At 35.8% G+C, this 14,522-nt stretch overlaps 2 protein-coding genes and 1 long non-coding RNA gene across 4 annotated transcripts; 1 reads left to right on the top strand and 2 right to left on the bottom strand.

Moving 5' to 3' along the window:
* Positions 1-3: 3 nt before the first annotated feature.
* LOC136282142 (uncharacterized) lies at positions 4-5,397 on the bottom strand. The gene is made up of 5 exons (XM_066169416.1): positions 5,269-5,397; positions 3,376-3,407; positions 2,899-2,971; positions 1,979-2,173; positions 4-1,872 (listed from the first exon to the last, which is right to left on the bottom strand). Exons 1-5 carry the CDS (start codon positions 5,291-5,293, stop codon positions 1,649-1,651), a joined length of 549 nt encoding a protein of 182 aa, XP_066025513.1. The 5' UTR covers positions 5,294-5,397; the 3' UTR covers positions 4-1,648.
* A 579-nt stretch (positions 5,398-5,976) lies between these two features.
* On the top strand, positions 5,977-8,022 carry LOC136282143 (uncharacterized). The gene is made up of 4 exons (XR_010718117.1): positions 5,977-6,751; positions 6,886-6,939; positions 7,331-7,361; positions 7,968-8,022. It is a non-coding gene; the product is annotated as an uncharacterized lncRNA (long non-coding RNA).
* A 1,638-nt stretch (positions 8,023-9,660) lies between these two features.
* On the bottom strand, positions 9,661-14,473 carry LOC136282141 (uncharacterized). 2 transcript variants are annotated; one of them, XM_066169414.1, is made up of 6 exons: positions 14,353-14,473; positions 13,436-13,467; positions 12,881-12,953; positions 11,673-11,867; positions 11,233-11,448; positions 9,661-10,586 (listed from the first exon to the last, which is right to left on the bottom strand). In XM_066169414.1, exons 1-6 carry the CDS (start codon positions 14,375-14,377, stop codon positions 10,573-10,575), a joined length of 555 nt encoding a protein of 184 aa, XP_066025511.1. In that variant the 5' UTR covers positions 14,378-14,473; the 3' UTR covers positions 9,661-10,572. The 2 variants fall into 2 exon arrangements, with proteins under 2 accessions (XP_066025511.1, XP_066025512.1); XM_066169415.1 differs by lacking the exon at positions 11,673-11,867.
* Between the last annotated feature and the right edge of the window lie 49 nt (positions 14,474-14,522).

Raw genomic sequence — 14,522 nt, 5'->3', positions numbered from 1 at the left:
GGGAAATCTTTTTGCATTTAATTATTGCTTATAACTAAATTTAGCACTTTATTATCAAAAAAAAAATTAGCATTGTTTGGATGTCTCAGGACTTTAGCCTTGCTGCCCTGTCAGTAACAGAAATGAATAAGAAATAACGAGTGTTAGTAGTCAGCTTGCCGGTACAAGTATTTCAACAATTCCACTCTTTCGTGAAATGAAACTTGTTAAATAATCAGGAGATTTTATTGGTCTGTTATGACTCCAACTGATAGATAAACTTTATTTATACAGGGTAACCATTCAGCTCTAGGGATGGTATCCAGAGGGGCCCTGATGTTGAAAACTAACCATACTGTTGTATAAATAACTAGTTAAAAATAAACTTCAAATATGTTCCTAACATTATATGAGGTACAATTGAAGATTAAGAAACTTAAACATAGCCTTTTAGGTACAAAATTTAAAAAGGGAAGTTGTGAAAACAAGCAATTTTTAATTCAATGTTAAAATCGACAAGGACTCCACTTGCTCTGCCTGCTGTAACAGAGCAGATTTTCTGCTAAGATGTTTCAGAAGTCTGAGAATCAAGAAGGCATTACATTCTAACACTGAATAGACAGCCAAAACAACACAAGTTCACATTTTCATGACTGCCATTTGAGATAAACTCTCTAAACTCCTCTCCCCTTGTCCACTGTTTATTTTCAGAAGTGCTAAATTAACCCTTCTATATAAATTACGGTCAACTCGCCGACGGTCCAACTCGCCGACGCCAACTCGCTGACGTATAAAATCGAGTAGAGACGTTGGCGAGTTGGTCCTCAATCCAATACAACTTATTGGTGACCATCAAACAGAAGCTTAAACATTGGTTAACATTGGTGAACATAACCAAGCTAAAGACGCGAACGAGTTATTGTGCGACAACAACACCGTAAAGACTCATCATGTCAATCGCTCAGATTTTTAAAAGAAAACTTGGCTTTCTAGACAAGATCTTTAGTAAAAAGCAATTCTTTTTATTTGCAACTAAGTTTATAAGGATCTCAAGGCGAATAAAGCAAAGAAAACATCGCCAATGACTATATCCACTTCAGACGCGAACGAGTTATTGTGCGACAACAACACCGTTTGTGCGTTGACTTTTTACCAAGCGACTTGACTTAAATAAATAAGACCGATTGACATGAGATCCTTATAAACTTTGTTGCAAATAAAAAGAATTGCTTTTTACTAAAGATCTTATCTAGAAAGCCAAGTTTTCTTAAAAAATCTGACCGATTGTCATGATGAGTCTCTACAGTGTTGTTGTCACACAATAACTTGTTCGCGTCTGAAGCTGTTAGAGCCATTGGTGATGTTTACTTCGCTTAATTCGCCTTGAGATCCTTATAAACTTTGTTGCAAATAAAAAGAATTACTTTTTACTAAAGAACTTGTCTAGAAAGCCAAGTTTTCTTTAAAAAATCTGAGCGATTGACATGATGAGTCTTTACGGTGTTGTTGTCGCACAATAATATCTCGTTCGCGTCTTAAGCTGTTATAGTCATTGGTGATGTTCCCCAATGTTCACCAATTTTTAAGCTTCTTCTTCACCAATGTTCACCAGTGTTTTTTTACTAAATATCGTTTACTTTTCTGTATGTTTAACTTCTAATAAGTTGTATTATATTCCTTTACAAAACTTTATGAGAGCAAACTCTGACAAGAACCAGAGTAAACTCATCGGGTTGAAATTCCCCTTGGAAATGAACTCGTCTATTTTCTTGCTTTTGTGAGGACTGATCAAGTACCCTGCAAGGTAATTCTCCCTCTTGTAAATTTTTTGTGATCCATCTGCGAAATCCTTTCTTATCAATAGGACTTTCTCTCCAGGAAGCAAATGAGGACCTGCCAAACAAAAAGGACACAGATCTCGATAGGATAACTCATTTGCAAGTGACATTACAACAAAAAGAACCATTTCATTGATAACAGATAAAATTATCTTACTCACCGTTAGTATAATTTCCCAAAAGGAGACAAATCAGGTGCATTAGAATTTCCATCAGATCCGTATGTTGGCCTACCCAGTCTTTGAGGGAATTAGCCTTCTCTATGACACCATACTCAATAGTTGAGGACTCATACTGAGCACCAAACCCTTGTGGGTAGCCTATTTTCAGTTCTACTTTGTATGGAATTTCTACCACTGTTGAAGAGAACAAAGTTTCGTCAAGGTTATTAACTCAAAAATATGCAGAAAAATGTCATCTAATATTCATTGAAGTGAATAATAATAATAATAATAATAACTTTATTTAAGTGTCGGCGTATTTTAGCACTGCTGTGCCAATTGGGGACACTGTAAATAAGGAAACAAATATCGTAAATGAACAGAAACTCGTTAAAAACCCCAACTGGTAGGAGGCAGACCAGTTGGCTATTTACAAAGCGTACAGGAGTTGAGTTCGGGGCCACCGAAGACAAATCCATCCAGTGGCAGGGAGGAGGACTTGAACCTGGGACCTCCAGCTTACAAGTGCAGCGCCCTAACCACTAGGCCACGCTCGCCTCCTAATGATGAGAATAATGATGAGAATGATGAGCTGCTCAAGCCAATGCATGTCAACTTCCAATTCGACACAGTGAAAATACTAGTTGGTGACTCAGTACTTCAATAAACCAACAGAAAATTCAGTTGTTCACTTCTCTGTTTGTAATGTTCATTCAGTAACACACTTTCTGGTCCCCTAAAAAAATTCTCTTGCCCATTGGGCAAGTGAGAGTCAGAATCTGCCAGCCTGATCTCAAAATCCACGAGCCCCTGGCTTACTATACCAGCCAAAAGGGTTTATATTGTTAACAATGTTAACTTACAATGAAAACCAGTACATTCAAATGAAAACAGGTTATAATTATCTGAAATACAATTACCAGTATTGGAGACTTGCATTCTCTGGTTCCTGTCATTTCCGTATCTGGCCGTGAAGGTAAATTTGAAACCATCCTGGTGGAATACAGATAAAAATATCATCATCTATAGTAGGCCTTCTTTAATCTACACCAAAACGGGTTTACAATCAGAAAAACAAACTCGTATTCTGTGACTAACTTTGTCACAAAATGCCTGAACTGTCTCTAACGTTATAGTCATGAATTGTGTATGTTTTAAAGTCATGGATGATGAGCCAAAATACAATTTTGCACATGATAACATTTTTGACAATTCTACTTTTTCACCAAGACAGCTGGATAATAGATAAATGCAGTTATGTCTCAACAAAGAATTATATAACTTTGTTGGGTAATATGTTTGCAGGTAGACGCATAACTCTTTCAAATTCCCAGACTGATAATCATGTGATGTTTACCATTTTGTTAATTATTCCACCATCTATCTACAAGACTCACCTGACAAAGAAATTCCAAGAGGACGATTGATTCTGTAAAAGAACACTTTACAGGTAAAAATTGAATCGACAAGGAACCTGATATTCTATTTCACTATCAAGAGTGACTAAAAAAGATCAGAGAAGGAAGAAATATATTTAAATGTATTGATTTAGGCATATTCTTTGTTCTAACAAAAAACTCTTAGAGTTCAAATTAAAAAAATGTTCAACAGTCATTACAACTAAGTAGCTAGTTGTAAAATTTAAATTGTGCATTTAACTGTAACAAAGCATTACATGTGGGATAGAAAGCCTGTTTAGGGTCATTTGGCTCTTCATGATCAACATCATATAGTTTGGGTTGGCTAATTTCATTTGATTCCTCAAATTTATCAGGAGCATAGGGCTGCCAATCATTTAACCATTGCATGACTGACTCAATAACTGTTTTGAGAGAGTATTGGGCTTTTCAGCCATTTTTGCACTTGCAACACTAAGTGATACATGAAAATGCAGTCAGGCAACTCTGAAAACTAGACTGGCAGAATGATGCTATGGCTTAAAATTAGCCCAAATCCTAAAAGACAGAACAGTGGAAATTCACCCCAAATCCTAGAGTGCTTGGCTTGGTTTTGAACCATGGTGAGCTGTTGTGGGAAGTTGCTCAATTAATGAGTAAATTTTTATTTTTCTTAACAATTTTGCGCATGGCATGAGTAGATCTGATAACTGTCTAAAACAGCACAAGACCTCATCTTTAGAAGATAATGGCTTGATTTCTTTCAGTCAGTATATCATACAATAAGATTTTAAGTTGTGAACTTAAACAGCGTAGTCTCTCGACACATGTATATATTAACTTGGTTTTTAGCTCACTCATGCTGAAAGCAATGCTACCCCTCCCCATTAAGTCAAAATTAATTTCGATAAAGCTAAAAAACCCACATGGAAAGAATAAAATGTTTATATGGTTTAATGAAAATAATAGCCTCAAATCACATTTCTGAACTTCTAAAAATACAACTTGAATCGAGAGGCCGAAAAAGAGCACAAAATTAATTTCGATGAGGCTAAAAAACTCACGTGGAAAGAATAAAATGTTTATATGGTTTAATCAAAATGATAGCCTCAAATCACATTTCTGAACTTCTAAAAATACAACTTGAATCGAGAGGCCGAAATTTTCTCACCCAAGGGAACGGTAGCGGGTTCATTTCAACACACGCTGAGAGTACGGGGGCTGTGCGGAAATTTTTCCGAATATTCCTTGCCCGTCTCTTGATCGCAATCGTTCTTAATATAATTTCGAGCCTTCATATAGTCTTCTCACTTGCGCTTTCGTGAGTGGCCATTTCTTTACTTCAGGGTTGGAGATAAGAGCCGGCAGCCGGCGAAGTACGCCGGTTTCCCTGCAAGGTTTCGCCGGCCACTTTCATTGCTTCGAGAGCCCGTACAAAATATAAATTTAAAATATAAAATATAAATTTGCACTGCCTATCTTTTCTGAAAACACAAGAAGTCTTCTGACTCAAAGTTAGTTTAAAAACGTTCTGATGGGGGCTGTCTTTTTGACAAATCTTGCTGCGATGGCAGGAAAGTACGAATAATATAACGTTTTGTCCGCCATATTGGATTTCGAGTTATGAATGCCATTTATCTTTAAAAAAGCTCCGGCTAGTTAAAAACCTTCGAGAAAACCCTGTTACTTTTCTGATGGTTTTATCTCTGATCTGTTTGGTGACAACGCAAATATTAATATGTGAAAATATTTTGCTGCTAGAACAACATTTGATGCCTGTACCCAACCACCTCATCCTTGGCCACACAAACCCCTTCGATCTTTTGTTTTGCCCGACCATGATCTCCTTAGGGTTAAGTGTCCGACAGTCAGACATTTTTAGACTTCACCTACCTATCTGTGGCCTGGATAAAGCCATTTAGCGTGCAATTCGCAAAAGAAGGCACGTAGTTCGAAAGAAAGGATAAACTACCCATAATGCTCTTCTAGGCTGCACTCAGTTTTTGGCGCAGGAGTAAATGTAAAAGAGGCGAAGGAAGCTACCCTTTATATTCTTCTCAAACTGTTTCCACTCCTTTCTGATTGGCTGTCACCTATCACCACGCAGCACAGAAAAGAGGCAACTTGTCTGCGCATGTTCCGTAAAAGTTAAATTGATGCGAGAAACCGCTGAGGTGCGCCTGTGTTAGCTCGCAAGAGAAGAAATGTCGGAAAATACATCGGAAAACAACAATGGATCGAGTATTTAAAACAACCTTTCTTGAGACAACCTTTCATGTCATTTTCCCTCTGCAAGTTAGATGAAAGCGTCAAAGTCTTAAAATTGTTGTGTGGAGAGTGGAAGGAAGTTATCTTTCAAAGGAATATTATACAAACGACTTCGAGTCTTGTCCTAAGATTGTATTATAATAATGATGATGATAATAATGATGGCTTTATTCAGCATTTCCACAACTTGGCTTTTCATCTGCAAAATGCATGTGCTTCAAAACACATGTTTTTCAAAATACATGTGCTTCAAAATATATCTGCTAAAAAAATTCGAATAAGTTATTTCTATCAAAAAGGAAATACATCTGAAATACATCTCCTAACAAATAAAGTTAAAAATATAGGAGAGGTAAAGAAAGTATACCTATTTAGCAATGTAAAGTAAAAACTACATCAAGCTGAATGGTTATCTTTGACCTTTTTCATCAAATGCTTAGAAGTCATTTCAGAGAACTGAAGTCAATACAGTTCCTTACACATTCAGGTGACCTGAATGTGTAAGGAACTTTATTGACTGTATTAAGGCTCTTAGCATCTTGATCTTGACAAATGTGCGATACCACGAGTGGGATTTCCAGCTGCATAGCTGCACTGGACCTCAGAGTTCACTTGTGATTTAATTGCTTCAGTTGCAAGTAACTTGGCCATTCACAAGAAAAAATTGCCTTGTGAACTGACTTTAACAACTGCCATTCAATTGATGTAGATGATGTTATTCGTGAAGGATGCAAGAGGCCTGTCAAAAAGCACAAACTTATTGGATAGTATAATTTTATCATGTCGTTGCCATCTCAAGTTATAGATACTCACTTTCCTGTGAGCATTTTGTAGAGCTTCAGCTCTACTGCTAGTGCAATGTACTTATAGTTTTAGCAAAAAGTTAAAGTATACAGAAGTTTTTTTGTTTTAAAATTTTTCTTCTTACATGAATCACAACCAAATATTGTGATCCAATATTCAACCGAAAGATTTAATAATGAATATTATCATTTTGGAAATTTGAATCATCAAACTCTGTTATTTCATGTGTAGGTGGTTGTCAACCAGAGAACAGTCCATTCAGTGCAAGATATGATGATGGAAAGTTTTACTATGAAGGAGAATGGTATGTGGTTCTGTGACACATGACAATGACTATTAAGACTAAATTACACACCTTGAGTGGTATTTCTGAATTTAATTTGGTGAAAGCTCTAATAATAATTAAAATCTCATATCTATATTGATTTTGTTTTTAAGGTTCCACAAAGGTGATCATGTACTGATAGAGAGCAGAAATGATACACATTCCAGGTATGTCTACAGCTCATGTTCCTGATGTTATATGTTATTGTGGCTTTACTTTTAAATTTGTTCTTTTTGTAAGGATTTCAGTATAACTATCTTAAGCCATACCCTTCAATTTCACCTGTTCATAAATTTGTTGTTGTGTACTCGATAGTCCCCAGTCTGGTTCAATTTCTTTCCCAAGTGTGCATTGCACAGCACTGATTTTGCTCCAGAATATTTTGCAGCAGTTGTCAGAAATAATTTGTAGGACACAGAAGGGCCTTGGTTTATACAATTTTACCATGTTGCAGCCATAGTACTAGGCAAACACAGTTGCTTATACTCAGCTTTTTATGGCTAATTTCAGTAAATTTGTTCTGGTGATGAAATATTTTTTGTTTTTTACTTTTATTAGTGCTGTTGTTACAGGAATCAACACTGGAGAGGTGATTAAATAGTTTTTCCTAGTTTCTACTTTTTCGTTTGGTGTTTCTAGCCAGTCTTCTTCACAAACAGAACTAAAAATTTCTTTTCATGTTAACCCTTAAATCAGAACTCCCAAGAGAGATCTGCATCAAATTTCTCATTACAATATCACCATCTTATCACAAGTAAAGGTTATGGGAATCAAGAAACTGATCAGTAAAGGAAGATAGCCTTCCAATAAAATAGCCAAATTCTCTCAATGATTATTGTTTGGAAATGCATGGGTACCATTGACAAGGATTTATGGAATTTAACAGTTAAACAAAGTTAAGTTTTTTTTTAGAAAAACTGCATTCTAATTTATCTTGAATTTGACTGAATCTTTTGCCTCAACATTTATATTTTGAGTTTTATCAAAAGGTCCAAAACCTACCAGTGGAAGGACATTATTTTAATGAAAATTAATTACATAAGGCCCACTGGTTGTGTAAAACTGCAGTTTGGGTTAGACCTTCTGTAAATAACTGGCCTTTTATGTTTACAATGGGGTTTAAAGGGTCGATATCTATCTTTTTCTTATGGGACATTTTCTTGATTAACAGTAATTGTTTATTTGTGATTTTCAGGTTTGGGTGAGAAAAGGAGATGGATCAAAAACAAAGTTGTACATAGGACAATTACAGAAAGGAAAATACAGGATAAAAAAGTCATGAAAAGGAATTGATTAAGTGCTACATTTTGATTTATGTTGAATAGAATCTGTTAGATTTCAGTCTGTTTTGAGACAGATTGTATCAGGACTCCATGATACTTGTTATATGTGTAATATAGTTGGTGCATATCATATGACACTTTGACATCATGGCATGTTGCTGTGACAACAGTGATGTCTTGAGGATGGCAATTTTCAAATCCATCAAACTGTCATAAGAAATTCAGCATGTTAACTTGCTCATGCACAACTGGAAGCAATGAAAGTTGACCAATGTATCCTGACCCTTGGGACAAGAAAGCACAAAACCTAAGGCCCAAAAAGGGCCACAGAGAGTGAGAAGAGAAAACTGATGTATAAGAATTAAGATAAACAGGATGAAAGATATCAAGGTCAGGAAGGGTTGGCCAGATAGGGAAGTCTTTTAGTAATGAGCAATAAGTGAATCACATGGAAAACTGTTAGCCACACAATGTAGATAAGCTCCCATAGCCAAACATTCAGACTCTCAGATGTGTGTGAGAAACAAGATTTCTGTGTTGGTTGTCCCTTGGCCAGAGAAAAACATTAAAATTTGTTTTCCAGATTTACTATTATCATTATGCAGTAGTTCTCTTTCTAATGGAATGTTACAGTTTAGTCTGGCTGATAACAGAAAGAAAACTGGCTCTTGTACGGTGTATGTTTGTGTTAACTCTCTGACTCCCAGAAGTGATTAATGTGAAACTTCTCCCTTTCATATTTATGCATTATCCAGCAAGCAGTAAGGAGAATACTAAAACTTATTAACTAATTGTTATCTTGATCTTGGACCAAATTCTCATAGCAACAGTAGTTTCTAAGGAAATGTGTAGTATTAGAGGAGAGAATTAACAATGATATCCAAGGATTTGAATGGTTAAGAGTAGAAAGAACTCCACTATGGAAACTTTCTTTCTGTTTTTATCACTGCACTGTAAATTCAAGTTTTCCTTTAAAATTTTAGCCTTTTGAAATCCTTTCAAAATAACTATTGGCTCTCTAAAAACTTTTTGATGTATTTAGTATTACACCTGGCATTTTGACATCCTTTCATGTAGTGTTGCATATTAATTGAAGACTATGTGATCTCATTTTCTGTTTGCCAGGCAAGCTGTAAGTTATGTCCTCTGAAGAAAATTGTGACTGGAAAATACGTTTACTAAATAAAAGTGTATGTCTTATAAATCTTGGAGTAAAGCTCTTCTCTTGCAACAGAACTTGGAACTTGATTCCCTTGGAACTTTTACTGGTCCAAAGAAATGTTTCTTTTCTTCTTCATAAACAATTAAGTAATTTCATGAAAGGTTTGATGACCCTTAAGCTGGCTTGCTCTAGAGCAGGCTTTCAGCTTATGGGAAGATGCAATGTGAAAGATGCGAGGGTGAAAAAAAGTCAGATACAGCTATGGTAGGGGGACATGTAACCCTTAAGCTATCCAGCTTTTATATCAACTTATACAGCAAGGAAATAAGATATGATTTCTCAGTCAAAGAGGTCAGCTACTACTAAAAGATTGGAACATTAGAATAAATAAAGTAGATATCTATTTTGAAAAGCTACAATTTTATTTTAAAAAATAACGCAATGGTTCTCATGGGTCCATGTCAACAAACATTACACAGGTTAGAGACAATCAGTTGAAAAGTTAATTTATGATTTTTTTTAGCCAAAATGACATGTAATAAAATTGACATGAAGGGAAAAGTGGGAAAAATAAAGTGCTTTGAGTATTTCCTTTCAAAAAAGGATGTGACATCAACTTAAAGCATGAATTTTATTGCCATGTTCTGTACATATTGTTTTTTCTTTTTTTAACATCACAACTCTTTGCACACTTCAACTTATTCACATCAAGTTACTCATGATAGTTTGCCTACTACAAACCAAGTCACTCCCTAAATAAACTACTCCTCTGGTAAAAAGTGGGCAGGTTAACCTGTAGACCTTAGAGTGACTAGCATCTAATTTCTCCTTACAATATCACCCTTGAATCAAACGTTAAGGTTATGAGAATAAAGGAAATGATCACCAATTGAAGAAGCTCCTTATTCTTAAACAAAATTTAAATTTATTCTGCATAAAAAGGATAAAAAAAGAAAAATTAAATGAAAAGCATATCTACAACATCCTCATTAAAACTGAGTTGATGATGGGTCTACTGTAGCCAATTTACATTATCAACTTTGTTGATAAAACTGACCATTTTGTGATACCTGGCTCTGACACTTAAAACTAACCCCTTTGCACATTCTATGTCACCTAGTTTTCAACTAAAAGAATGACATAAAAGTATGGGGAATCTTTTTGCATTTAATTACTGCCTATAAGATAACTGAATTTAAAGATTTCTTTTAAAAAAACAAATTAGCCTTGCTTGGGTTTCTCGGACTATACAAGATTCCTATAATAACTGAGCTGATAATGGGACTATTGAGGCCAATTTACATTATCAACTTTGCTGATAAAACTGATCAGCCTTGCTTGGGTTTCTTGGGACTTTAGCCTTGCTGCCCTGTCAGTACCAGAAATGAAAAAGAAATAATAAGAGTTGGTAGTCGGCTTGGGTACAAGTAATTTCAAATATTCCACTCTTTCCTGAAATGAAAACTCATTAAATATTCAGGAGATTTTATTGGTCTTTTATGACTCCAATTGATAGATAGATAAACTTTATATATACAGGGTAACCCATTCAGTTATAAGGATGGTATCCAGAGGGGCCCTGATGTTGAAAACTAACAATACTGTTGTCAGTAGAAATTACTGGTTAAAAATAAAGTATGAATGTATTCCTAAAATTAGATGTGGGAAAAATAAAGATTAGGAAACTTAAAAGGGGCCTTATAGGCACAAAATTTAAAAAGGGAAGTTATAAAGACCAGTAATTTTTAATTCAATGTTTAAAAATCTACAAGGACTCAGCTTGCTTCACCTGCTGCGAAAGGGCACATTTTCTGCCTAGACATTTCTGAAGTCTGGGAATAAGTAGATATTGCATTCCGACACTGCATAGATGGCCAAAACCACACAAATTCACATTCACTGCCATCTATGACAAACTCTCTAAAATCCTCTCCCCATGTCCATTGTTTATTTGCTATATTTACACAACTTTCAGCAGTCTAGTTACCTCTCATCTAGTTACTACCTTCCCTTACCAAATTGTTTCACAGCCAACTCTGAAAGGAGCCAGAGGACACTCAGCAGCCAACATCTCTGCGGATGAACACCTACAAAATTGTTGATTTTTTCACATTCAGAAACAGAGATTAAGTCACTAGCAGGGTCACTCCTGTAGCTGAAGGTTGATGTCCCTTCATGTTCATCCACTTTTGTTATTAATAGTTGTTCATTATCAGGAACCAAATGAATACCTGCCAAACAAAAAAAGACACAGATCTCAATAAGATAACTCATTTGCAAGTTATGTAACAATGAAAAATCCTAACTACTTCAAAATGTAATAGTTGACAGAACCATTTCATTGTTAAGAGAGTAACATTTTTGAAGGATGTACTGCACAGTACTGGTCAACCTCACTAATTTTCCATGCAACTCTTCATTGAGTCAAACAGAAGATCAAAATAACTTTACTCACCATGGGTATCCTTTTCCAAAAGGTAACAAATGATACACCTGACAGTTTTCATGATAACCCCAGGTGAGTTTATAAACTTTTGTAGGAAACCAAGTATCCTTATAACATCATCTTGGATCCCTGGATAAACATAGGACAGTTTGCGCCCCTGTCTGTCTCTCATTTTCAGATGTAATTTATGTGGATGTTGATCAGCTATTGAAGAAAATAAAGTGCTGTCAAGTCTACAAACTACAAAATATGCTGAAAATGTGATCTATTAGCTATTCACCTTAGCCTGCAAGGGCTAAAAAAAATTCCTGTCCAAAAGCCACAGTTCTATTTGTTTGAATCTGAAGATTGTGCAGATTGGCAAGACTGCATAGGAAAACTTTCACACAGCATAGCAACAAATAGAATCCAATACTAACTTCACTACAGCAATTTCAAATACTAATTCTGTTCCACTCAAGTCTAACTGTGGGTTGACAAAAAAAATTAAGTAAAAACCAATTCACACCAAAGCTAAAGCATATTTTAAAGCTTTTTTGTTAAAAACCATTTAAAATTAGATAACTTGGTTTCATCAAATTAAAAATTGACAAGTTGATGATGTAAATTGGCCATGACAGAGAGTTTCTAAGATGATGTTTCAAGGGTTAGCCCTTCATCCCAGACAATGATGAGCTGCTCAAGCCAATGTTTGTCAACTTCAAATTCTACACAGTGAAAATCGTTAGTGACTCAGTACTTCAATGAACCATATAGGAAATTCAGTTGTTCAGTTCTCTGTTTCTGATGTTCATTCAGTTAAACACAGTTGAACTTGTAACGTTGTGGCTTTGTACAGCAACAAACGGGTATTGTAAACATAAACAAACGATACTTTTAATCCATAAGTCGGTTCACTGAAGACTCGAGTACAAGATCGCGAGCACATGTAAAATCTGGCATCCTATTGGATAACAACTATCACGTGACGTTACAGAACTGAACATGTTTTGCTGGTATGAAAAGGGTATTAGACTTGAGGTTAAACTGTGCTTTGAACGATTCCTGAAAAAATCCTCTTGCCAGTTGGGCAAATGAGGGCCAGAATCTCCCAGCCTGGTCTCAAAATCCACTAGCCCCCAGCTTACTGTACCTAACCGATAAGGTTTGCAACAATGTTAACTAAATATAAAAACAAGAACATTCAGATACAAACAGGTTATAATTAAAACAATTACCAGGTTCATTATCAACCTCCATTCTTTCTTCCCCATCAATGCCATATCTGGCCTTAAATATTAGTTCCCACTCCTGTTGGTGGAATACAGATAAAATTGTGATTACCTTTAAGAGGCCTTCTTCAATCTACACCAAAGCTGGTTTAAAATCAGCAAAAGAAACTCATATTCTGTGACTCACTTTCTCACAAAATGCTTGAACTGTATATAACATTATCATCATTGAGTTTACTGGCTCTGCATAATGTTTCCAAAGCTTCTTAACAATGAATTATGTAAGTTTTTAAGTCCTGGATGATGGGCCAAAATACAATTTTGCACCATGATGAACATTTTTGACAAATCTACTTTCTTGTCAAGACAGTTGGATAGTAGATAAATGCAGCTATGTCTCAACAACTATGTCTCAACAAAGAATTTTATAACTTTGTTAGGTGATATGTTTGCAGGTGAAGGAATTATGAGAAACAGTTTACTCTTTCAAATTCCCAGACTGATAACCAAGTGATGTTCAACATTTTTTGGTTCATTCCAACATCTATCTATGAAACTCACCTCAGAATGGTACTGCAAGGTGATACTTGATTCTGAAAAAGAACAGTTTTCCAGGTAAAAAATTTAATCAACAAGGACCCTGATATTCTGCTTCACTATCAAGAGTGACTAAAAAAGATCAGAGAAGGAAGAAAGATATTTACATGTATTGATTTAGGTATTTTCTTTGTTCTGACAAAAAACTCGGTAAAATTTCCACCCAATGGCAATCTATTGTTTTTGTCATTGTTTTCTCTATCCAAGAACTGAATGCATAATGTAGTATGGGGCTGTGCGGAAATTTTACCAAAAACTCTTGGAGTTCAAATTAAAGAAACGTTCAACAGTCAATATAGATAAGTAGCTAAAGTTATACAACTTAAGGTGTGCATTTAACTTTAACCAAGCGTTAGATGTGGGATATAAAGCCTGTTGAGGGTCATTGGGCACTTCGTGATCAACATCAGATAGTTTGGGAGGGCTATGTTCATTTGATTCGTCAAATTTGTCGATTGCGTAGGGCTGCCGGTCATTTAGCCACTGCATGACTAACTCAATGACTGTTTGGAGATAGTGCTGGGCTCTTCAGCCACATGCACACTCGCAACACCAAGTGATACACAACATTGCAGTCAGGCAACCCTAAAAACTGGATTAGCCGAATGATGCGATGGCGTAAAATTACCCCTTATCCTAAAAGACGGAACTGCGGTAATTCACCCTAAATCCTAGAGCGCTTGGCTTGGTCTTGAAGCACGTTTTTATTTTGAAGAGGACCGCGAAGAAATGTTCCAAGTTTTAAAACACATGTGCTAAACTATCTTTCCTTCCCGTTCGATCGTTTGTTTTGGCACGTCCTCATTGCCCGGCCGTGGTCTCGTTAGGTCCTAACGGGCTTAAATGCCCGACAATCAGAAATTTTCAGAGAATCCAAATACCTTTCTTTGTCGCAGATGAAGCCATTCCGCACTTGCATGAGCTTCACTGGAGAAGGGACGAAGGATTGAATGGTGAAAGAATGCCCCCCACATTTTTATTCTATGTTACGTGTCACTTCTACTAAATGTTAGTGAGGAACAACCGAGTTGTGAGCAGTATTTATGTTAAT

The sequence above is a fragment of the Pocillopora verrucosa genome, chromosome 7, assembly GCF_036669915.1.
Source record: "Pocillopora verrucosa isolate sample1 chromosome 7, ASM3666991v2, whole genome shotgun sequence".
Taxonomy (NCBI): Eukaryota; Metazoa; Cnidaria; class Anthozoa; order Scleractinia; family Pocilloporidae; genus Pocillopora; species Pocillopora verrucosa.
Note: the sequence above shows the minus strand (reverse complement) of the source record. Positions and strands in the feature narration are given on the sequence as shown.

Bases quoted from the DNA above. Each gene is read 5' to 3' on its own strand.
- LOC136282142 (XM_066169416.1), bottom strand. From the start codon at position 5,293: ATGGCTTTATCCAGGCCACAGATAG. The intron at 2,972-3,375 runs GTGAGTCTTGTA...GTATTCCACCAG, and splicing joins TCTTGGAATTTCTTTGTCAG to GATGGTTTCAAATTTACCTT. The intron at 1,873-1,978 runs GTGAGTAAGATA...TTTGTTTGGCAG, and splicing joins TTTGGGAAATTATACTAACG to GTCCTCATTTGCTTCCTGGA.
- LOC136282141 (XM_066169414.1), bottom strand. From the start codon at position 14,377: ATGGCTTCATCTGCGACAAAGAAAG. The intron at 13,468-14,352 runs GTATTTGGATTC...GTTCTTTTTCAG, and splicing joins TTCATCTGCGACAAAGAAAG to AATCAAGTATCACCTTGCAG. The intron at 12,954-13,435 runs GTGAGTTTCATA...TTCCACCAACAG, and splicing joins CCTTGCAGTACCATTCTGAG to GAGTGGGAACTAATATTTAA.